Source organism: Ovis canadensis, chromosome 8 (assembly GCF_042477335.2).
Source record: "Ovis canadensis isolate MfBH-ARS-UI-01 breed Bighorn chromosome 8, ARS-UI_OviCan_v2, whole genome shotgun sequence".
Classification (NCBI taxonomy): Eukaryota; Metazoa; Chordata; class Mammalia; order Artiodactyla; family Bovidae; genus Ovis; species Ovis canadensis.
The window spans coordinates 91,080,847-91,106,701 of record NC_091252.1 but is presented as its reverse complement, the minus strand read 5'-3'; the positions used below and the strand labels follow the sequence as shown (position 1 = coordinate 91,106,701).

General features: G+C 45.4%; 1 protein-coding gene across 1 annotated transcript in view; it reads right to left on the bottom strand.

Moving 5' to 3' along the window:
- TIAM2 (TIAM Rac1 associated GEF 2) overlaps window positions 1–25,855 on the bottom strand; it is a 241,298-nt gene that overhangs the window by 34,093 nt on the left and 181,350 nt on the right. Inside the window, exon 16 of the mRNA XM_069598772.1 lies at window positions 14,822–14,925. Within this exon, the coding sequence (XP_069454873.1) occupies window positions 14,822–14,925 (104 nt within the window). The remainder of the gene's footprint in view (window positions 1–14,821; window positions 14,926–25,855) is intronic.

Below are 25,855 nucleotides of genomic sequence, written 5' to 3'. Positions count from 1 at the left end.
GACTCAGATTCTCTTTAACACTTTTCGCTTTCTTTTGTGTGGCTTTTTGATGGATGGGAGTAGAATTCAGTCTGCTTTTCCCGTGACTTGCGGCATTAAAGCCTATATTTCACTTCTTTCTATGATTTTACCATTTAACATTCTTTCTAAATATGTTAGTCTAACTCAAGAAGTCTCTCAACCCCTATCTTTCAACTCATTTTTGGGGAAAACACACACTTGCCTGTGACTTATCCATCAACACCACCCTCGCCCACTTTCCCAACCAGAGGTATTTATCTCAGGTCTTAGCTTCCTCTTAATTCTCTTCCCTTTATTTTCTTTCACAGCCTACTTTTGTTCTGATAATCACATAAATTCATCTAAACTTGTATATTTACAGTAACTCTCCCTCTAGTGGTTGTGTTTTCATTGAACACTATTATTCTAGTTGGTTTTGTTCACTGATGATTTTTCCAAACCCAGCATTTCTACTCAAGAGTTGCGTCTCTAACTTTATTCCTGGCCACTGATACTATATTACTGAGCATTTTTTGCAGCAAAGGTCTTTAAGTGCTACATAGTCCAAAAATGTACTAAGATTTTTTTTCTGTCTTTGTCACTGTATTTAAAGAGAAAATGTGTCAATAACACCACTAGTTGTAATCCAATTCTGGACAGACTAAATTCTTGACAAATCTTTGTTAGCCTCTAGTTTCCAGGACAGGCAGAGTCTCTACTATAAACAGAAGACTGAGGATGACAGAGGTGAATCTGGAAGGGGACCCTGCACACTGGTGTTCAACAGCTCAGGCTGTGTCTCACTGCTGAGGACAGCTTTGCCCAGCTACCCAGCCTGGACTGTCCCCCAGCCAAGCCCTCTCTGTGGATTTCTAGTTGGAATCCACATGGGTCCCTGGTTGCCTCACCTAGAAAAACAAAATGCAGGGCAATACCTGCTCCCCAGCTGCAGACCAAGGCCTAGGAGCTGTTCTAAGATGGTCAGGAAGCTATAATTCAGTTGCTCTTACAGTTCCCTGATGACATTCCCTAGGCATCTTAGATCAGCTTCCTATCATAGTGTTACATCTCAGCCAGCTCTAACTGGTTGGCCTGGTCTACCTTCTTGGGCCTCCACACTCTTACAGACCCCTTTTATCTGTGGAGCAGTGGGGGTGCTGGGGGCCTTCACAGAGCAAGGACTAATACCATCATCTTGTAATCTGCCCTTCACTGATCTTAAAAAAAAAAATTTTTTTTTTAACCACACCATGTGGCATGTGGAATCTTCATTCCCTGACCAGGGATCGAACCAGTGACCCCTGCAGTCGAAGGGACCACCATTCTTAACCACTGGACCACAAGGGAAGCTCCATGCACTTCACTGGTTTTAATTCAGGTTACCCTGCCAATGTCCCAACTAGTCCTTTTATTAAATATCGTTATTGTTGCCATATGATAACTTTATCTCAGGAAATATTTTTGTAGGAATCCACAAGACAGACACTGTTCAGACCTTTACTGCTGTTAAAAAGGCACCATTTTTTCCTGCAGTGTTTCTCCCAACACCAAAGAAAGACAGCAGGAAAAATAGCAAATAAAGGAGAAGAAATTTATTGTTTATTTACAAATAAACTGTATCTTTTAACCGTATAAGGATGGGTTTTATTTTGGGTCTACATAAACTCTACAAGGAGTGAGCTCCAATGGAAAAATCCAACATGAAAAGGTATGTTCAGATCAGCAAAGTTACAAATTACTGGAGAAAAGTTCTCTAGGCTTTACTGGTGAAAATAACTCACTATTACTAGACCCTCTGCTTTATGCAGATATACCCAGGGTAGGAACTCTCAGCTACCAAGGCACTGACGATTCAGGAAGAAATCACCAAACCAGCCCTGGGAGAGAAGAGGTTGTCTGTTTAGATATAAGTGGTCTTCTCTCTGTACTTACTTGTACCTTCACGATATACTGCTAAAGATTTTTTCCTAAAAACCAAAACTTTTTATACTGTATGATTTTAATGTTAAGGTTATCATACAGTAGCAGATTTTAAAACATGAATTTTATCTATTGAAATAATTTTGGGAGGTAAAAATATTCACATATGGCCTGCCCCTAGTACAAAACCACACAGCAAATTATCAAACTAATTACTAGTAAGATGCAAATATCAGATACTAGTACTCGGAATTCTGGGACTTAAGAACTCTTCTGCAACAGATTTCAAATTTGCTGACATTAACAACTATGGGAATTTCATTATAACTCTATGAAACAGAGTCTTTAAAAGCCAAAACCAAAAACAGTATCAAAAATAACACATCTACGCTGCTTAACCATGTTTGTAAATTAGGCCAAAGAACTAAAAAGTTGTGTCCAGATTTCTAATGTCATACCTACAACTGAACAAAGAGAGTTGCTCTGCTTTTAAATCTCTTGTATTTAAAGGCACTGTTATTTATCTGGTTTTCCCCTTTCATCATGCTGGGCGCTTCTCCAGGAGGAACCGAGCCATGGCTGCCCCAATTGGGACAGGCAGACGGGCCCGTAAGCTGATTTGGGGGAATGAAGGAACCACTTTCCTGCCTGAATTTGGTGCAAATTATGAATCCTAAAGACATTCTCTGGGCATTTCCACTTCATCACTGACAATCTTGCTGTCTCCATCAGAGCTGACACAGATGCACAGCAAACCGAGGTGGCCCCACTGCAGCTTCAGGAGGGGGCAGCCCGCCCCCCTCCCCATATACCCCCGCTCCCCTGAAGGCCGGTGCTTTCTGACACTGACTTCCAATGATAGCAACTCCACGAGGTTTCATCAACCAGGACACCCCACACTCACTCATGAACACGGGTACGGACTTAGGAGAGAGGGTCCAGGTGCTAGAATTTGTCTGAAACCTGCTGCATCCCCTTTGTGCATAAAAAGGCCTAGATTTTCAGTTCTAACGTTTGCCTGAAAATCAAAGTATTTGTTAAAATCCTGATAACCTTAATTGGGCACAAGCAATGATAGAACCATCTGTCTTGAGTGCACACAGGTACATACCTGTGTGGCCTTTTACTTGTAGTTTAAATTTTGTTTGCTGGATTTTAGCAATGTGATCATCCAGTCTGTTACTTTACTCTGGATTGCTTACTAACAGGGTCTCAAAATAATCATCTCACATGGAACAGTGCCCACCTCATACACATTTATCTGAGACTTTAGCACCAACCTATCCCTAAAATCCCTTGTAGCTCAGATGGTAGAGTTATCTGCCTGCAGTGCAGGAGATCCAGGTTCAATCCCTGGGTCAGGAAGATCCCCTGGAGATGGGCACGGCAATCCACTTCAGTATTACTGCCTAGAGAATTCCACGGACAGAGAAGCCTGGTGGACTAGAGTCCATGTGGTCCCAAAGAGTCGGACACAACTGAGTGGCTACACTTTCATCTCAAAAATCTAGCCCTAAGTAACAGAAATGAAGCAATAACACATAAACTTGGACGATGTCCATGTTAACAAATGGTTTAGCAATTCTGATCAAACTAGAAAATACAAGCTGGTAAATACAAAGTAACCAAAGCCATGCTTCCCAGGGGTAAGAACAGGTGAGGACACAGGGAAGGGGCGTACAGACAGACAGACACTCGTGCACAACCAAAAGACAGAGATGGCGTGACTACTATTCACTGTAAATATACATTTCTGTATAACTGACTCACTTTGTGGTACACCTGAAACTCACACAGCACAGTAAATCAACTATCCTTCAATAACAAAACTTTTTTTTTAAGCCTCAGACATAGAAAATTTTTTTTAAATCTCACCTGCGATGACTGGGAACATCAGTCTTTCCATCTTGGAAAATCATCTATAAAATCATGACATTCAACATCTTGCGAGGCTACTAAGAGGCGAGCAAAGGATGCCTGGCCCCACCCTGATGCCCAGAGACCCCAGGCCATGTAGGGGGACAGGCAGGCTTCTCATCTGACTGTCCTTTATCTTATGGTTGCTGAACTGAGAAGGAAATGGATTCTAGTCTCCAAAGCCAGCTCAAAACAGCTGGAGAGGAGAAGACCGCAGGACTCCTCAAGCTGTGCAACACTGGTGGCTTCTAAGCAGCTGGCCTGAAACCCCCAGCCTGTGCAATGCCAGGCCAGGACTTGCTAAGCAACTGCTCAAAGAGTTTCCTCATCTGACATCTGTCTTCTGCAAACACTAGACAACTTAGGTGACGGTCAAGGAGTTGAGGGTGTGAAGGAAAGTGAGTCATGGGACCGAGGGAGGCACTGGAGGCTGAACAAATAAGAAGAGGGGGAAGGAGGTGGCGATGTACAAAAGAACGAGAGGGAGAAAGGACAGAAAGAACCGAGGGCCCCTGTAAAAACATACCTCCAGTTTTCTCCTGGCTCCTCTATTAGGGACAAATATATTTTTTTGACATTTAATATATTTTCATTTTGAAATAATGTGAGATTTGGGCTTCCCTGGTGACTCAGTACTAAAGAACCCACCTGCCAGTTTAGGAGAAGCAGGTTCAATCCCTAGGCCAGGAAGATCCTCTGGAGAAGGAAATGGTGACCCACTCCAGTATACTTGCCTGGGAAATCTCGTGGACAGAGGTCCACGGGGTCACAAAGAGTAAGACACAACTAGAGACTAAACAACAACACGCATGAGATTTACAAAAGAGTTGTCAAGGACAGAGTTTCTGTGTATCTTTCATTCCCTTTCCCCTGACGTTAACATCTTATATGACACGTACATTTTCTGCTGCCATGTTCCTCATGCTATTATCAAGAACAGCAGGAGGCTGGTTTACAAAATTAATAATCCCATCTTTGTTCGCAGCAGTTAGGAACCTGGGATGGAAGATGCCAAAGACACAAACATATGCTTGTGTGAAGGGCTCCCGGGCAGAGTCCCTCCCCAGCCCCTGACCTCCACGCCTTCAGCTGCACAGCCCCAAGGACATAGCAAAGAAATCTTCTCGAAGAAGAGAGCATGGGGGAAATTGCCAAATGATTCGAAACAATTTCTCAGAACTTTTTTTTTTTTTCTTTAGAGTGAAAGAGGTGACACCGTGGGGCTGGGACTTTTATCAAAAGGTGAGAAATCTGCTATGAGTGATGAAAGACACAAAAAAGCACTGAGACTCAAATACACTGTCCCTGACCCAGCACAATCAGAGTGTTCATCCAACCACCATCTCCACGTACACAGAACAAGAAAAGGACTAGCTCAGAGCTCTCAACAAGAGCTAACAGCTGAGAGCACCTTTGTGAAGGAGATTTAGTAAAGGGGTGAAAAAGCAGTGTGATGATACCCCATTCCTGGGATATATTAAAGATAAGATGGATAAAGATCCCCCGTGCCCAAACAGTGGCCAGTCAAAATTAGATGACAACTGCGGCTGTTATTCCTTCAAAAGAAAGGGAAGGAGAACGCAGCAGTTGCGACCGGCTCCCCTCCTGATGCAGAAGTGGCCGGGCTGAGCCACCCGATCCCCCCCCAAACTCAGCATGTAAACCACTGCCTCCCAGCCCCTCAAGACAGCTGTTCATTTTACAAAAATGAGTTTCACACAATTCTGCTTTGGAATCAAAATTTACATGCTTGTCCCCCCTCAACGTCACTTTTTTCCCCCACTAATTACAGAAAATAAAACTTTTTTTAAATGCTCCGACACCCAGCACACAACGTTACAGCTGGTGGGCATCTAGCAGCATCCACCCACCACCATCAACGTGGTCTCCTCATCTCAACCTAGCAATGCGTGCCGCCCAGGGAGGGGTGGTCATTCATCTGATGCGCCTCAGTCACTTAGCACATTGAAAGACTAGAGCACTGAGAGCCAACCCCACACCACCCATCAGGCTTGAAGATAAAAACAAAGTTCAAGTGCCACTTGACGACACAGAGACAGTGCTTGTCTTATTGCAGGTACTTGATGTTTGATTCCGTAAAGTTCACCGTATTAAGTCAACAAGCTAGATGCCTCAGGGCTTCCTGGTAGCTGCCATGCAGGAGACATAGGTTCGATCCCTGGTCTGGGAAGACTCCACTTGCTGTGGGACAATTAAGGCCATGGGCTGCAACTAGTGAAGCCGGAGCACCCTAGAGCTGGTGCTCCACAGCAACAGCAGCCACTGGAGTGAGAAGCCCACGCCCCACAATGAAGAGTAGCCTCCTCTTGCTGTAACTAGAGGAGAGCCCAAGCAGCCGAGAAAACCCCAAATAAATCAATAAATGGAATCACAAACCCAGAGTTCATCAGTTCCTAAGCAGGGAATCCACAGATAAATGTCGTAAGATCAAGGAGCTCCCTGGAATCATGGGTGACTTTTTACATACGTATCTGTATGATATGCATTTTTCTAAGATGCAATTTTCTAAGTGTCTATAGCTTTCAGCAGATTCTCCAATGGTCTGCTCTAAATAATTTCCTAAACAAAGTAAGAGAGGGAAAGCCTAGAGCGGATACGGGAATAAAGTCTCTGACGACCCCCCCACCTTCACTTACCATTACCTTAAATAACATCAATAACTGTGTGCAAGACCGTAAGTCCCCAGTATTCAGTCTAAGTGGATTCTTCTAAAATTTCTTTTTCTTTTAAGCAGCTTTCTGTCTTCAAAAGAAGAAAAGGCTGTCAAGCAGAAGACCGCTTTAGATCACATGTTTAGACAGAAAGACAGACCAGGATGAGTGTCAGGGACTACAGACGCCCGGAGCCAGGATGGGCCGCCAAGACGGACAGACCAGCCCCTCAGCTGCACAGACGCAGGCATGAGATGACTGGACTGAGGACAAAGGGACTTCAGTGTGAGACCACCCCACGTCCAGGAGGCTTCCGCTGAGAACCTACTAGCGGTGTTTATGGAGGTTAGGGGTTGGCCTGAGAAATTCAGACTCCCTCCCTTCTCTCCAAACAGCAAAGCTATACTCAAGTCTTCATAAGTCCTTGTCCAATCTGGGAGGCCGAGAAAGAAAGTAAAGATGGAGAAAAGTAGCTAAACACCAAGGAGGACGAGCTTCAGGGAGGCAACAATTGCTACAACTTCTCCCACGACCATATCCAAAAGCACACGGCCCCTCCTCAACCAGCACAAACACAGGGAACTTGTCGCAGCCCTCCTGGACTTGTCCAGGAGCCAGGATCAAGGGAAAGACCTCGAGGAGCAGGCTGAGGGCCCTGTCCACTCCCGAGGTGGGGGTGGCCGGCAGGCTACTCTGTCTGCCTCGGAAGGACCAACACAGCCCTCTGCAATCTCACTGTGGAGAACACAGGAGCAAAATCACGGCCCTGCTGTTCCAAAGGGGAGGAGACGGAAGGAGGCGCCCGGACCAGAATCCAGGGTGGCTGGTCGGTCATCAGCCTAAGACCAGGCTGCCCGTCCCTGCGGCCTCTGTTGTCAGGGTCAACCCCGGGTGGCTGGGCCCTGGGGGGTCTTCAAGTCGCTCTCCTGTGAGTCATCACCCCGCAATGTGAGGCCGCATGTGTCATCACCCTGTCAGCCAGTGGATCCAGAGCCACATCCGCCTGGCAGGCCCGCCCGCGGGTGATTCAGCCACCGCCACCCCAGCCCCCTCCTCTCTCCTCTTCCTTGTGTGACTACAGATGCCTCACCATGACACCTTTTCTCTCTTTCCAGAAAAAAAAAAAAAAGAAAAAAACAGGATGAAATGGGAGAGCCTGGAGGGGAGGAAGAAAGCAGGGGACAGAGGCGGGAGGAAGGGGAAGATGGGGGACAGCAGAGGAGCAAAGGGAGGCCCAGAGGGAAACTGAGTCAGAGCACCCATAGAGGCGCCCTCAACAATGCCAGGGCATGAGGGGGAGCGAGTGGGGGAGCCCTGCAGCTGCAGCTCCGCTGGGGCTCAGGGTCCCCACTCACAGATGGAACCAGGAAAGCAGGGGTGGCCCCAGGACTCCCCGAGCTGAGACCCACATCTTCAGGGGCCCCACACACCCTGCTGCCTGCACGTGGCGCCTCACCTCCCTTGTGAGCACAGAGCCCCAGGGTCGTGAAGTACCCCCCAGCCAGCTCACAGCATCTGGTGGGCCCCCCATCCCGGCCCAGGTTCCCAGCAGGGCGTTTGGGCCGCTGGGCACTGGTTGGGCATCCCCCAGCTGGAAGGAGTCTCTGGTTCCAGGTGGCCCACAGATGAGCCAGCAGTGACTGCCACTGGCCAAGGGGCTCTGTCCAGGGATGTGTTCCTGACACGGACCCTTTGAGGACCCCAGCCCATGGCCATGGGGAGGGGAAAGGAGAGGCCACCACCAGTGAGATCTCTTCGCCCACTGGACATGCCCTCCTGTCCCAGACTGGGCCAGACAGCAGCCCGCTCTGGGCACAACACTGCCCAGCTCATGGGCATCATCACTGTGCAATACCCAGTGCCCGAGCATCGCCCCGGCACTGAGATCTGGTTACCTTTCTTCCTTGCCTTCTCTCCTTTGACACTGCGGGTGGCATCGAACCCGGTGGGACAGAGGGTATGAATGATCCGTGGCCACAAAGGGGTCAGCAATGTCCCTTCCAGCCACTCCCAGCAGAGACTCGGCATCTCCCAGGCATATCAGCCTGAATGATCAAGGACAGACCAAGAAGAGTGGGGAGCTAATATCCTGAAGCTAGGAAAATGGGAAATCCTCCCCCCACAAAAAAAAATCCAACGAACTACAAAGAGATCAAACAGCCTTGCAGAAGCCAATGAAAATGAACCCTAGTCATTTCAAACGAGTTCACCAACTTGCCACCAAGTGCCTGCTAAAAGGAAGCAGGTGTTAGAAATGCAGAATGATGCGCTTGAGGGCTGATGGGAAACTCAGCTCAACTTTGATCCTTCTCAGCCTGAGTCCTCAGTGTTCTCGGTGCCTCCCTCTGCCCTGAAGCTACGCTTCTCTTGCAAAGAGCGAACGGTTTACGAGACCCTCTGAGCATCTCACACTCACAGCTCACTCCTGCTAAGGATAAAGGCAAACCTAACATACACCATTTTTATTCAGTCACTTGAACAACCCTTTAGAAAAGGTCATCAATTCAAAACACTACCTAAGAAAATTAAGCTAAAGATGGGCAAGATCTGTCTCCATGCAGGTGACAAAGAGCAAACAGGACTCAAGGGTCAAGGCCCTTGGTTTCCCATTCTTTCTTATCTCATGGGACAGCTCAGCAGGCTTTGACCACAGACACTAACTTCAGGAAGACTTGGGAGGCAGCCCGGTGATACGTCTCGCATTAGATGAGTAGAATGGAAAAGCATTCAGAACATGTAAATATACAAACCAGTCGGGGAGGGGGACTGCTCGCCCAATAATCCCTCATGTCTGGGCTTCCAGTCATCTATGATCCTTTCTGCAACACAGGTTTGGGACTACTGTTATTTTTACTTACAGAGATGAAGACACACAGGCTTATTAGAAAGGCTGGGTACCTTGCCCCAAGGTACACTGTGGTGAAGCCTGGTGGCTCAGGACACAGATTCCAGTTTCCTACCATGAAATGAAGAGTTCTTTCCATTGTACCACTGCCTGTCTACCTGGAACTGAATCTCTGCGAAAGATAACTGTCTCACTAATTAGACCCCAATTCATTTCTCAGGGACCATTTTGCTTCAAAGATGCTACCTCTCTCTGTTCATCCTTCAGGGATTATGTCAGATGGCATGCCTTTAGACATTGGTGTGTTTAGTTTCTGAAAAAGGATCACAATTATATTACTCTGTTGAATAGCAGCCATGTGGAAAAACTATTTATAAATAAGTTCTATTTGCACTTGACTTTTTAACCAAAGCATCTTACAACCAGGAGATTCTGAAATAACACAGGATACTCAGAGAAAGGTAAAGAAGACATATAATTTAAAATGCTGGAAAACAAATCATGTGACCCACGAATCCTTTTCCTTCAGCTTCTTAGAGATGCAAGCTCTTAAAAGCAAATCATGTGAGAAACTCAAAAGGTTAAGCTAAATGGGCGAGCAGGCATTAAATATTAAATGCAAGTTAAGATCATGCCGGGTACCAAAACCTAATCATCAGTGCATCGCCGTTTTTCTACCTTGAAAAACGAAACAGGACACAATATAAACTAAAGCGATTAAATTGCAAACAGTACAACACACAGTTGTCAGGGCTCTGTGTCTCCAGATTCTCAAAGCTCGCTGTTCTACCAAAACAACGCCTACAAACTGCAAAAATAATCACTGCCAAAGCTGCCCTAGGTGATTACATAAAATTCTTCTAAAAAGCTGAAAAAAATTATTTAATCATGAACAACAAAAGTAAAAATGCTGCTTACCTTGTAGAAAACAGGTTTCACCCTTGTGGGTTTTCTTTCACAGCATTAAGCCCAATACAAGTATCCACAATGCTCCAAGAAAATTTGACAAAGCCTAAAATTATTTACTGTCTTCAAATTATCCTTCTCTCTTTTCAAACATCTTTTACAGAGCAAATATTCAAAATTTCCCTAGTTCTTTCTGATATCTTTATATTTCAAAAAGACAGGACTATTATTTCAGACATCCATTTAGAGACCTATGCAACCCTGGAAAGAGACAGGACAAATTGATAATGCCACCAAATAACGACTATGTGAGAATTCTCTTAACCTGAGCTATAAAGAGTGCTTTAAGATTACTGCCAGGATCCTTCTGGAAAGAAAGGCTTATCTTCTCTGCCTAACAGCCTTGAAACATTTCAGAGTAAAAATCAACTTTCAAGACAGAGAAAAGAAAACCATGCACCATGCACGCCTGCATCTGGATCCGGAATCCACATCCCTGAGAATCAGATCCCTCAGTTTACTTACGTGCTGTACACAGACAGGAAAAGTTCAGAGAAATCTGCTCCCTCTGGGAGCAACGATTCCATCTACAGTCGGCTGTTGGGAAGTGAGTATGACAAGCGTTCTCTCTCACTCTCATCCCCAGGCGGAGGGGAAAAAAAAAATCCCAAACTGTTCTTTCAAGTCACATTCACAAGGGCATCCTAGCGTCACCAAGCTCTTCCTCCAAGGCAGCCAAGGGGATGGGGGTGGCTGTGGATCTCTACCTCACGCCCCGAGCCCGCCGGCTCTGGAAAGGTGCCAGGTCAGGACACATAGGGAGATGGTAGAACCACCAACCACCAGTGCTACATCTTCCCAGCCAGCTCAGAGGCAGCAAACCACACCAGCAGCCCTTCTGTGGGAACCGCTTTACACACCTCAAGTTCCCAGAACAAACCAGAAACTCCTTCAACCCCTTCACCCCCAAAGAAACTGTTTATTCCTTTCAAACTCCAAACTGTTTTAATAGTGTGAGCTAATTGCTAACAATACTGGGGCGGGGGGGGGGGGGAGGCCCCCACACAGGGGAGGGTGGCAGGGGCAGACAAAGAGCCGTGACAGTAATAGGCGCCCTTGAGGAGAAAGAAGGCGATCAATTATAACCCATTTGCAGAAATTGCGGGGCTGTCAAAAGCCCTGCTTACAGCTGTGCTTCATCAAGCCAGGCTGTGCTTGATTTTCAAGGGAAATTATTCCTTATTCTCAAATCTAGTATACGGTGAGTAAAATACCCCCAACAGCCCAGGTTCAACCAGGGTCTTATCTGTACAGAAGTTAATGACCCCCGAGAGGGCTGATGGGCCAGTGTGGGAAGCCCAGGAAACAAGGAGGTCTCCCCTCTGGGGAGTGACCACCTCCTGTGGGCACCAGGGGACACTGCCAGGGCCATCACACACTGGACACACATCACCAAACTCCCAGATCACCATTTGAGAAACAGACAAGCACTGCTTTCAGATGTAACCCACTGTTTCCTAGGTGGCTAAAAGCAACAGAAATTTTATTTTTTAATTCTTCAGTTCAAAACTTCCTTTTCACTACCATCCATCACAGTGATCACTTCTGATGATCACAGATTCTTCTCTGCCAAGGAACAAAGACTATGTAAACTCAGCTGCAATGCAATTGCTAGAATGTTTTAAAAATGTACTGACATCCATTATTATTGGTAGATATCTTCAGATTTGAAAAAGATGAGATGATAACTGCTCTAGACTTGAGAGGAATTTGACAGCAAGTGCTTAACATGCTAATATTCTTTTTTAATATTTCCTTCTTCTGTATTCCTTGGCATTCCTTCGCTTTATCCTTTAATCATTTTAGCAATAAAAATGAGCTCAGAGGGCTCCAATTTCAAGCTGAACTGAATCTTTCACTCCTCTTCTAAATTTTAACTGATGCCCCAATGTTCATTTTATAAACCTTTGCTTAGTTATGATAAGTACTGTTCAGTAATAGAAATGGAAATAGCCTCAACATGGTAACTTTCTGCAGATTTATTTGACTGAATCTTAACATAAAACTTGGAAAACCATTTCCTTAAGAACTGTAACATGGAACTCAGATTATAGCAGAGCGGAAACCATTATCCCTAACGGCATTAATGACTCTCCCCCAACCCCAAGCTGCCACTCTGTGCCAGTGCCCCCAGGCACACGATCTTAGACAGCCTAGCTTCCTGAAGGTTTCCTTAGCATTTGCCTTGTTTAGAAAATGTGAGAGAGATTTCCCCAGAGGTACAATGGATGAGAATCTGTCTGCCAACGCAGGGGACACTGGTTCGATCCCTGGTCTGGGAAGATTCTACGTGCCATGGAAAAACTGAGCCTCTGTGCCGCAACTACCTAAGCCCACGCGCCTCGAGCCCCAGCTCCGCAACAAGAGGCCACTGCACAGAGAAGCCCACGCACCACAATAAAGAGCAGCCCCTACTCGCCACAACTAGAGAAAGCCCACATGCTGCAACCGTGACACAGCACAGCCAAGTATAAATTAATTTTTCTTTAAATTTAAGACAATGCAGCCAAACACATCCATCTGATGCTCTAGGATCCACTGCGTCATACACACACACACACACGACGAATCTGAGCTATAACATTGGGTTCGCAAAAGTAAATAACCAACCGGAGTTGGAACAGAGCAGAAAGACTAAAAATCCATATGACTTCAGTTTAGTAAAAGAAACTACCTCCTGGGTATAACCAGACCAGTGAAAGCAGTTGAGTAATTGGTTTGCATGAAGCATTGGGAAGAAAGAGAAGGGAGATTTTGGAGGAAGTGGATAGGGAATGGGGTAGGAAGAGGAATTCAGGGGGTGAGAAAGCAAAACAGGGAAGAGAGGTAAGGACCAGGTGCCAGCAGCCACTAGAATCGGCCCTGAAGCTGGCAAGCTCGTCCCCATCCCTCGCCCCACAACCAAGGCCACCGGCCACCCCAGGCTGGGCCACTGGCCATGATGAAGGGACCAGCTCCTGGCAGCATTAGTTTAAACCCAACGGGGTGTGGCCAGGCTGTACATTTTATTCAAATGCCTGTGATGGTTTATATTTTCTCCATTCTTGCTTTGTATTTAAGATGAAAGTGAGAGAGAGAAAACATGAATAATCTCAAAGTCAGTTAAAACTGGACTCGGTACTAAAAGACATCATGTCAGACAGACCATTCCTGAAAGGAGAGCTGACTGTTGCTGCTGCTGCTGCTAAGTCGCTTCAGTCATGTCCGACTCTGTGTGACCCCATAGACAGCAGCCCACCAGGCTCCTCCATCCTTGGAATTCTCCAGGCAAGAACACTAGAATGGGTTGTCATTTCCTTCTCCAACGCACGAAAGTGAAAAGTGAAAGTGAAGTCAGTCAGTTGTGTCTGACTCTTCATAACCCGATGGACTGCAGCCTACCAGGCTCCTCTGTCCATGGGATTTGCCAGGCAAGAGTACTGGAGTGGGGTGCCACTGCCTTCTCCAGAGAGCTAAGAACAGTTAAAAATGCAGGAAAGGAATGTGACAAGCGTTGGTGAGAATGTGGAAAAATAGGAGCCGTCGTACATTGCTGGTGGGAATGGGAAGCGGGTGCAGAGCGGTCTGGGCGCAACAGTTGGACTGTTCCGCAGAAAGCTAAACAGAGAATTACCACATGACCCAGCAATTCCACTCCAAGCGGCATACCCAAAAGAAGTGAGAACAAGCTTTGAAACAGGTATCTGCATGGCAGTGTCACTGCAGCATTACTCACAACAGCCTAAGGGTGATCCAATCAGTAGACGAGTGGATAAACAAAACGTAGTATACACATTCAATGGAATATCAACCAGTCATAAAAGGAGTAATGTTCCGATACAGGCTACCACATGGAGGAATCCCAAAAACATTACGAAGAAACAAAAGGACAAATAATATACGACCACACTTCTATGTGGTAACCAGAACAGGCAAATGAGAAAGTATAATAGGGGTTACCGTGGGATCAGTGGGTGGGATCAATAGGTGGTTATTGTCTAAGAGGTACAGCGTTTCTACCTGGCAGGATGGAAAAGATCTGGAAATGGTGATGGCTTACACGACACGGTGAATGCACTTACTGCCACTGCCATACACTTCAAAACGGCTACGACAGGAAACTGTATGTTTTGTGTATTCTAACACAACAAAAAGACAACATCCTTAAAATAATCTTCAGCAAAATAAAAGCAGTAAAGGAAAATTTTAGTAATTTAATGTGACCTTCAGAATACCTGAACACAGATTCTCCTTGCCAAACCACCCTAATGTATGAATGGCCACACTTGCCCTGCTCTTCAGTGGCATGTCAGAGGTCATACAGGAGGTCGGGCCAGAGTCAAGGGTTCCTACTAGGACTTCACTTTCAATAAAGAAGGAAACTATTTTCTTAAAAAAAAGTGTGTTGGCCATTGGACCTAGAGGTAGGATAACTCCATCTTTTTTTCCCCCACCTCAGATGCAGGCAGGAGTTAACACTTGCCTGCTACGTCCTTCTTTAAGATCTGGGACAGAGTCTTACCCTGAATGTCTGCTCCTTCTTCTCCCGGTGGGAAACCTGATCCAGTGTGCCATCAGTCTGACTCCTTTTCAGGCCAGTTGTGACATCAGGGACATTGCTGAAATCTGCATGAAAAGTGACAAAAACAGGCAAGTTTGGCCATCTGCACAGAATAGTAGTAACTAGCTTAAAGGCTCAGATAGAAAAAGAGAGCAAAGGAAAAAATTAAAACCTAGAAGGCAGGACATCATGGTCCTCAGTGATATGGTAGTTAGCATACGCACAGCTGGGCTTCTGAAATAGACCTGGGCCCTGGCTAATGGGAGCAGCAACATCTTACTGTTTGGTCAAAGAAGGCCAATGACCAATCAAAACAATAACTTAAATGCCTGGCTGGTTTTGTCAAACTTGACTGTTGTGCAAACTTCACTAAATACTTTATATAAAGTGTTGGTCACTTCCCTTTATTTTTGGCTAAGTGATGGTAAAGGATACCTGGGCAAACGAGGGATGTAGCACCGTAGATTCTTATTACAACCCACAACCTGCTCATTTGCAAGCATAATTGTTCTTTTTCTGGCATCAACCACCATTGCAATGTAAACTGAAAGTCCCAAGAGGAACAGCAAACTTTGTTAACTTCCAGAGTTAAGGTTAAGAAATAATATGAAAGGTTAAGAAATGATATAAAAGGTTAAGCAGAGCATGTGATTTTCCAATCTGTACTTATACATGTACACTATTTTCAACAGTTCTTTCCAGGGGTTCTCAAATTAAACTCAAGAAAGATGAAACGACCAGCTTCTATCAAAACCACACACAGGTTTTCATTCTAAGTTTTGTATTTAGACTTTCTCCTCAAGTAGGCAAAACCAGATGGTTTCTGATTCCAGTTAACTATAACAAGCCATCAATCTCATACCTGTCTGAGGTGATCTAGGCAGAAAAGACAGGGACAGACACTGGCAAACCATCCAGCATGTGGAGGGCAAGGATAGTGGTCTCTAGTAGACCTTTAGAAGCTATGGGAGCCCTAGGAGGTTGATGGAACTCATGGACAGAAATGCTGGTCCATGATCCAGGATGGTATTACCAATCACTACACAACAAGAGACCTAAAGAAAATGTCTTAATGGTCTACAGAATTCTAGAGCTCTTATTTCTTCTTCCTTTTACTTCTTCCAACACCCTGACCCCACCCAGAAAAGGACCACAATTTGTCTAAGCCACACTTCATTGTTGTTGGCTGTAGAGTAAGTTAGCCCCATAATGCAGTGCTGATCACAAAAGCATGAGCCATCCCCAAGCAAATTTCAGGAAGCAACGACAGATGGGGATGCCGAACTCACCTCTCCAGGCCCCTAAGACCACACCAGAGAACAGTCCACTCGCCAACAGGCTGAGCACATGAGAAGCAAGGTCAGACTCTAGACCAATGACGCACCACTGGTCCTCCACCACTGAGGCTGCTACATGCACCTCTGTGTAAGGAAGACCAACCAACAGAAAACAGGCAACACTCCTACTGTATTCGGCACAAATGCACCTCTTCATCCACGCATTCAATATGCACTTTCTGACAACAGGCTCTTTTCCAGGCACTGTGCAAGGTGCTGGATATACAAAGATGATGAGACGCAGTCCCTGCTCTCAGGATGTGCTTCTGGTACCGGAGGCGGGAGACAGAAACACAAGCACAGCAAACTACCAGAGATGACGTGAGAAGAAGCCACACGGGGCTGAGTAGGGCCACTCTGGGAGGAAGTTAGTTCTCCCTGGGGCCCTAACAGCGTTCAGAGCAAAGCAGACACTTCAGTAAAGTCTTCAGCGGAGGGTAGTGGGGGCGGGGGAGGGGAAGGTAGCCCAAGGGTGGAGGAATTGATGGAAGGCAGGACTTGGGCAGAAAAACAGGCCAGAAGTCACAGCAACAGTGAGGGAACGAGGAAGAAGGATCCAAATGAATGCAGAATAGCATGAACACACAGAAGTCAAGTGAACACAGAGAGTCTGTGCAGATCAACTCCACGGGTCTCCTCTTCGACACCTATTTCATGTAAGGATATGCAGACAAGGAAGGCATGAAGGCAGAGTGTGGCTTTCATGTCTCAGGTGACAGAATGGATGGGCACAGGATGGAGCAGGAGTGGGCAACCCAAGACTGGCTTTGCCAGAGCTGAATCTGAGATGCACATGGACCATCCAATGCAACACTCCCAGGTGTCTGGTAGTGCAAGAAAGGTCTGCACAGGAAGGTGGCTTTGGAGCCATCATCATGCACTTGGCCGTGAAACCACAGGGATGGATGGTGCTCCCCGGGGAGAATGTGCAGAGTGGGACAAGAACAGGACCAAGGAGAGAACCCTGGAACCACCAAGGCACTGTGCACAGGGGAGGAGAACTCTTTCTTTAGAGAGAAGACACAGAGAAGTACAAGGGAATCAAGAGCAATGTCACAGACGCCATGAGATAAAAATGTACATTACCTAGGCAACAGAGTCAAATTTGCTTTATGTCTGCCTTTATCTTAAAAATACAAAGCTCCAATATTTCCAAAGAGTTGTATTAAATACAGGATACACAATCAATGCATTTATCCATGATGACGATTTCTACAGCACCTACTCTGTGTCAGGTATGCACTAAGTTCTGGGGACACAAAGATGAAGGTGACCTCAAGTCCCCTGAAGATCTCAAGAGACATCATGGCCACAAGGAGCCTTGGAGCCCCAAGGCACCAGATGGATGCTGGAGAAAATAACACGGCTGATGTCAAAAGCGGGTGCCAAGTTTGAGTTCTGAGTCATCTCTTCAACATAGTCACAAAATTTTGGAACTTAGATGCTGGAAACTCCCAGAGCCACCTTTTATCTCTTACAAAGGCAAAGTGCTTACCTGCTAACAGAACATATTTCATGCCCTTCCTCTCCAAACCCAGCCCATCCCAGGACAAAAGGTTTTACTATGAATCAGAAAGGAGCTGCTTAATTGCATGGAGCCCCTGGGTGCAGCTGGCATCCTCTCTGAGGCATCACAGGATCCAGTTCCCACCAAGGCTGGACCCTGGGATCCAAGAGGAGGACACAGGTCTACCAAGACAGGAAGTCTTGGAGCTGTTCTGCTGCCCAAATTGCAAGAGGGTGACTGGTATCTGGATCCACAGAATCTCTGGGGTGACTGACTCCTTCTCCAGCCCCTTAGCAATGCACCAGCTCTGTCCTGGAGGTGACAAAGCACGAGGAAGCCCAGCTTGACAGTATCCTCCACCTTGGATCTGGGTCCAGGAGCCTCAGATTTCAACTGAACCTGCATCCCTGTTTGTAAAGAAAAGCAGCATGCCCTTGGTATTCTGACTAGAGGAGAAATGAGAACAAAGTAGGTTCTGGAAGAAGAGCAAACTGGCTAAAAAGAAGTGTAGGCCGGTACAATTCGAACGCTTATTTACAAAGCAGTTTTAAACAGGCACCGCGCTGACATCCTGTCCTGGGTGCCAAATGCCTATGTATAGCCCCACTTACACTCTGCCCACGGCCTGAGCACCAGCTGCTAAAGTGAGTAAATATATCCTTTCCCTCCCAGCCAAAAATGGGCTCCCCACCTTGGAGAGCCTCCATGCAGTCCTGCCCCCTTGACACTGTGTTGGGCCACTGGATCCCTATCACAGAACACCAAGCACATGCTTTCTGCCCACTCCAGGCTCTGCCACTGCAGAACAGATGTTCAGACGCACTGCAGAAGAGTCCTTAGCCAATGCGGTTGTAAACAATGAAAAATAACCAAGCTGCAAATTTAAGTCAAGACATTTATTTATAACCGGTAAATACACTCTTGTTTTTCTCACCTTATTCCCTGTGGAAATTAATAATTTGGTATGAGGTCTAGCAATTCAAAATATCTAACATCTGGTGCTGGAGAAACCTCTTGAGAGTCCCTTGGACAGCAAGGAGATCAAACCAGTCAATCCTAAAGGAAATCAACCCTGACTATTCATTGGAAGAAATGATGCTGAAGCTCCAATATTTTGGCCACCTGATGAGAAGGAGGCGACCCACTGGAAAAGACCCCAATACTGGGAAAGATTGAAGGCAGGAGGAGAAGTGGACAAGAGAGGATGAGATGATTGGATGGCATGACTGACTGAATGGATGTGAGTTTGTGCAAATTCCAGGAAATAGTGAAGGACAGAGAAGCTTGGCATGCTGCAGTCCCTGGGGTCACAGAGTCAGACATGACTTAGTGACTAAACATCTAATTGGCCGACATGAGCTTCTGCTCAACGGTGAGCAGAGATGTCTCAAGTCTTAGGCTCCGTTCCTCCATGTGGACCACGAATTCCATTTATTCATTCCCTGGTCAGATGGGCACTGCATGCTCATAGCACACCAGGAACTATGTCAGGTGTGGCACACAAGCCCAGCCTCAGACATCTCTCCCTCTTAAAAACACACATTTTTGGAGAGTAATGACATCCTGGGCAGGCTATACCGGGCATTGACTGTCCCCTGCTTTCTTGCACTATCATGTCTGTGGGGGACTGAGGGAAACATGGGACTTCAGGTGTGAGACCCCTGGAAACACAGTGTCTTCCAGTTCTGAGCATCAGTACAGACCCCACAGGTATCACAGTCAGCCAAGTAACTGGCAACCCCAAACTACAATAAAGGGCAAAAACCTGTGTTCAGTAACATCCTGGGTATCAACTTAAAATCAGAAACATTAGGGCTTCCCTGGTGGCTCAATGGTGAAGAGTCCACCTGCCAGGGCAGGAGAAAGGGGTTTGATCCCTGGTCCAGGAAGATTCCACACGCCGTAGAGCAACTAAGCTTGTGCACCACAACTACTGAGCCTCTGTTCTAGAGTCCAAGAACCACAACTACTGAGCCCATGTGTTGCAACTACTGTAGCCTGAACGCGCTCGAGCCTGTGCTCTGCAACAAGACAAGACACAGCCGTGAGAAGCTCGCGCACCACCACTAAAGAGTAGCCCCCACTCGCTGCAACTAGAGAAGAGACTGTGCGGCAATGAAGACCCAGCACAGCCAATACACAAATTATTTTAGAAAACAGAAACATCAGAATAAATGTTAAAGTTAAGGTCGCTTCGCCCACTTGGCTTGTAACGTGAATTCCAAGTTTACGTTTCCATCACTTCCAAATCGAGTTCAACAGTTCATATGCAGGAGTGTGGGCTTGGCCATTCATTTCCCCTGGGCCCGTAAGGAGCAATAGGCTCTCCGGGTACTGACTCTGATGTGCACAAGGGGACTCTCAGGAAACAGGTGGCACCGGGGGCCAGGAGGAGGGCTTGGGGATCTTGTGGGGGGTGGGGGGTGGTCCCTGCCAATCTCTCCTGCTGCTTACTCCCTCCAGGAACCTTCACTCTGCTCAGCCAGCAACCAGGATGTCGGCTCATATGACTGATGCCTCCCCACCAGCCTGGTCTTGCCGGCTGCCTGCTCCTTACCCAACCAGGCAACAAGTTCCTCCCAGTCTCTGACACCCACTCAGGTGGCTGTCAGCAGCGCCCAGAGACACCCGGCGGCACCCGGCTGTAGGAGGGTGGGTGAAGTGCTCTGCCCAGGCCTCAGCTGGTTCCCAGAAAAGAGAGATCCAGAAAGTCTGAGCAGGCCACCTGCATTCTCAGGAACAGCAACTCTAAGAGGAATCAAGTTAAAACTCAGTATTATATCAATCCCAAGGCCAGAAATAAACTCACATGAGAGGAGAACATTTGTTTTCCCCTGTTTAATACAATAAGACTTAAAAAAAAAAAAAAGAAAGAAAGAATGGTAGTCATAGCATCAAGACAAGCTCTGCTTTGGTTTGTGGGCTGAGGAGTGATGTGAAGGAGATTGAAAGGATAAGCAATGAGAATGGGAATTATTTCGAAACTGTGCTTTTTGTGCTTGAAAGCATACTATACACTGATTCTCATTCCTCAAGCTCCAAAGCCCCTCTTTTGATAATACACACTTTAACTATATTGAAATAAAATTCTCTAACATAGGCTACCCCCACATCTAATTTCACAAAAAAATAATACATGCCTTAATAGTAACATAAGTAATTCCCTGGTGGCTCAGTGGTTAGGACTGTGTGCTTCCACTGCCCAAGGGTGTGGGTTCAATTCTCAGTCAGGCCTAAGATCCCAGAAGCTACTCAGTAAGGCCAATAACAACTACAACAACAACAAAGGAAATTCCCTGGTGGTCCAGTGGTTAAGAATCTTCCTTCCAACGCAGGGAATGCAGGTTCGATCCCTGCTTGGGGAACGAAGATCCCACATATGTGTGTGCATGCTAAGTCACTTTAGTTGCATCAAGCTCTTTGGGACCCCATGGACTGCAGCCCGCCAGGCTTCTCTATCCATGGGACTCTCCAGGCAAGAATACTAGAGTGGTTTGCCATGTCCTCCTCCAGGGGATCTTCCTGGTCCAGTGATGGAATCTGCGTCTCTTCTGCCTCCTGCATTGGCAAGTGCGTTCTTTACCACTAGCAACACCTGGGAAACCCAAGGTCCCACATGCCATGGGGCAACTAAGCCCCCATGCCACCCAGTGGGGGGAAAAAAATCCACCACAGGGGAAAAAAATTAATGGAAAGTAACATAATTTTGTTTAAATACATGTCTCAATATGTAAATGCTTGGACACAACCATTCTAGTAGCTGTGATGAAGCTGTGAGAAGCCTGCCCACAGAGATTCACAGGGAACGTCTCCACTTCACCCAAGACCAATGGCAGCATGTCTTGGTAGAGATTTAAATGCCTGTAGGGCACTGCCAACTAGATTCCTCTAGCTGTGGTATGGGGGTTTAGTTGTCCCATGGCATTTGGGACCTTGGGCTTCCTGGGCGGTGCTAGTGGTAAAGAACCCACTTGTCAATGCAGGAGATGTAAGAGACAGAGGTCCCATCCTCAGGTCTGGAAGATCCCCTGGAGGGCATGGCAAACCGTTCCAGTATTCTAGCCTGGAGAATCCCATGGACCTGATTTTTCCAAGTGGGCAAAAACTCTTGACAAAGTTCTGAACAAAACAAAGGTCAAACTTCCCTTGATGTACTGAGGTGTTGCACTCCTAGAAAACTCAAAGTACCCACAGTACCCTATAGCTGTGGGGAAGAAATACTTTGTGTCCATTTGTAAAATGGACCTGGTTCGTGTGGTTCTCACCATGTGAACGTCCAGGAGCTCGTCTCTGCAGAGGGAGCGGCTGATCTGAACAGGCAGGACATCCCGTACCATGACCCCAAGCAGTAAAAAGCACCTTCCTCCAGTTCATATGAAAACCAAAAACAGACCCATAAGCTTGCAAAATATCACTGATGGGCAGCACCTTGATGGCTGAGAATTGCCCCTGCTTCTCTCCATGCCTGGGACTTCAACTTCACCTCTGGGAGGATCAGTGACATCAGAGAACATCACCTATACCGAAAAGCACACAGTCCACAGCCAGGGCAAAGGGAATGCTAGCTTCTCATCTCCTTAAGAAAGAGGACATACACACACTAGAGCAATTTAAAGGACAGCACTCTGATAAATAATGTAGAATATTTAACTGGGATTTTCATCTTGGGATCAAAAATGTCTTGTTTGATTAATCATTACCCCTTCGACTAGCTCTGAGTTGAAAACTACAGAACGATAATCTTCTATGAAGATGATGAAAAGAAAAATCTAAAAATAATATCAAAGAAGTTACAAGTAAATAATAAATGGTTTAATCAAGTTTTCAACCACAGAATCTCCTGTGGCATGAAAGTTGTACATCCTTGACATATAACAAGTTTATCTCTACATTCATCCCTCAGTATCAGAGGGGGGCCAGTTCTAGGACCCTCAAGGAAATCAAATTCAAGGATGTTCAAGTCCTTTACAGCACAGAATAGTATTTTCCATCCATGGTTGATTAAATCCGAGGATGCAGAACTTACAAATAAAAAGGGCCAACTGTAGTTAAGTTCAGGTAACACAATTTGGTCTACAGACACACCACCCATAATGTGCTTGATCTTGTCAGATATACAGCTTGTATAACTTATATTCTTAATCTACTCAATTTATTCAGTTTCTCAGAATTTCTACTCTGTAATTTCATAAATGAACAGCTTATAAAGAATCAATGAATTTTACATCTGAAAAGAATCTTAGAAAGTATCCAATTTCTTCATCTTATCTTCGTCTTATCCTGTATCTTGTTATTTAAAACACCATGAGTGCTTACCATTTTAAGAAAAGGTAAAGATTTTGGTAAATGAAAGCTGCCAGTAGAAGGAAACAGCATTTTGTAAATTCAAAATTACAGTATTTTTTCAGTTCTCCAAGCTTCACCCACCATATAAAATTCTAAACTAATGTTTTCAACACACATTGAGCACTGACTTCATTTGCACAGAAAAGCTTAACGTCTCTCAATTTTTAATTGCAGCTTGCAAGCTTTGCATACCATTCATCATTTTTAATTAACTCAGATTTCCCTACATTTTTCTCATGCTTTTACTTAAAAATGCAATGGTTTGCGACATCTTTCATTAATGATATTGGCTATGCACTGTCATTCGGGCAAATATTAATTGTCATTGATCAGTGAAAGACAATGAAACCAAACCATTTAAATAAAAAACAGAAGGACTATTCAGTGAGAGAAAAAAATAGCTATATTTGTTGACTACATTCAAAGGCTAGTCAAGTCCTAACCTGCACCATTAACAAACAGATCACTATTACTTTATGTTCTTCTGACAAAGATAAAAAATAATCTACTTTTCAGAAGGTATCTGGGACTCTACATTTCCTGTTATTATTCTTGTGTCAAGGAAACTCAAGGCAGCAGTTTGAATATCATCATTAAGCTTGTAGAGAAGGAAATTCTATCATAACAGAAATGCCATCCAGAAAAATGCAATTTCACAAATCTTCCAAGTGCACTTGACCTCAGGTCATTCCAACTGGTGACGTTCTTGACAATGCAAGGTCTCTGGCGATAAACAAGAGAGAAGTAAATACTGGAACTAAATGTTTCTTAATAGCAGGCTGCCATGATTTGATTTAATTATCTTGTGATAAATATTCTCAGCGTCTGAAAGGACATTTACAGGAACAGGACTGTGGCGGATGTTTCCAAGGCAGGCATGTGCTGCAGGCCATCTCCATGAGCATTACATTACAATGGGGTGGCTTCGGAGGCCTTCCTGGAGAAGGGGGAAGGAAAGCAAGTGCACCCACGCTCTGGTGTTCCAGGAGGCTATGGCTGGGGGTGGGGGCCCTTCCATGGCACATTATCCAGGTCCCTGATGGAAAGTACAAAGTCCATAGTAACAGGATCTTCAGCCAGAGTTTTTGTTCCACCAGAACCTGATCCCTGCAGAGCTGAGAGGACCACCCAGATGTCCCAGTCATATTCAGAGGCATGTAACAGACACCAGCATTTCTGATACTTAAAGAACTTTGATAAAGAAGTATATAAGTTCAAAACCCTGACAAGCTATCTAGCTGGAATTCTATTCAAGACCCTGAGGACTTCCCCAGTGGTCCAGTGGTTAAGAAGTCACCTGCCAAGGCAGGTAACACGGGTCTGATCTCTAGTCTGGGGAGATTCCACATGCCATGGGGCAACAAAGTCCACGTACCCTACAACTACTGAAACCTGAGCGCCATAGAGCTTGTGCTCTGCAACAAGAGAAGCCGCTGCAGTGAGAAGCCCGAGCAACTGGCGAGTAGTCCCCACTTGCTGCAACTAGATAAAGCCCATGCGAAGCAACAAAGACCCAGGGCAACCACAAATAAATAATTTACAAACTTAAAGACCTGAAGGAGAATCCTAACAACAAATTACTCACAAGTTTCTACTGGGGGATGTGCTGTAAGAAAAAGGAAACCTGTAGATCACCTACTGTATGGCGGGATTAAAGAGGGTAAAAAAAGAGCATTATTCAGCCATAAAAAAGATGAATGAATGAAGTACTGCTTCATGCAACAACATGGATAAAGCTAGAAAACATCACGCTAAACAAAAGGCAGACACAACAGGCTACATATGGTACAATTCCATTTCTGTGAAACAGCAGAACAGGCAAGTCCATGGAAACAGAAAGCAGAGAAGCAATTGTCGGGGGCTGGGAGGAGCAGAGAGGGGAGGAGACTGCTGATGGGCACAAGAGTTTCTTTTCTTTCCTTTTTTTTTTTTTAATCGTGGTGATGAAAATGTTCTGGAATTAGATAGTGGTGACAGTTGCAGAGCCTTGTCAATATATTAAAAATCACTGATCTGTACACTTTCAGAGGTGACTTTTATGGTATATGAATTATACTTAACTTTTTTAAAAGGTAAAAATGTCAGTGCAGATTTTACAGGAGAGAAGTTACAAGAAAACGCCACCATAAGTAGGTTTCAAAGAACTGTGTCACACAAAATATACACTTGCATTGCTACACGGTGAATGAAAATCAGTGTGAATTATAAGAGAGAGAGAAAGGGAGAGAAATAGGAAGGAAGGAAGAAAAGTGTAAGAACAAAAATTAGTAAGATGATTACTAAACCATCGAGCTTTCCTTGCACTGAACAAGCCCAAATGATCACAAGGCAGTTAATTCCTAATTGCAAGCCCCAGCCCCTGGATAAGAACCCAGATAAGGAGGCAAAGGCCGTTATCAATCCAGTTACATCTAAATTTGCTTTACTGCAGGATATATTATTGGGTTTTATTCCATGTGTGTTAATAGAGGAGTATTTAAAAGGTGGGGGAGGGAAGTGGTTAAAATCCTGTTCCCCTACATGGAGGGAAAAAACAAGAAAAAACAGTTCTCTCCCAAGGTCACTGACCGTGACCTTGTCCAAGTTACCAGCAACTTAATGCGTCTCTGTGCCTTGACTTACCCAGCTGTGAAAATAAAACGCTAATAACACATCTCTGCTACATAGGGTGATGTAAGGGGTAATTAGTGCTCTTAAGGTTCTTGGTGATCTTTATATTTGAGACAGCCTGCTATTATGACGAAGCCTTAACAAACACCTTCTCTCCAGCAGTCAAGACCTGATTCTATTTAAAGACGTAATTTA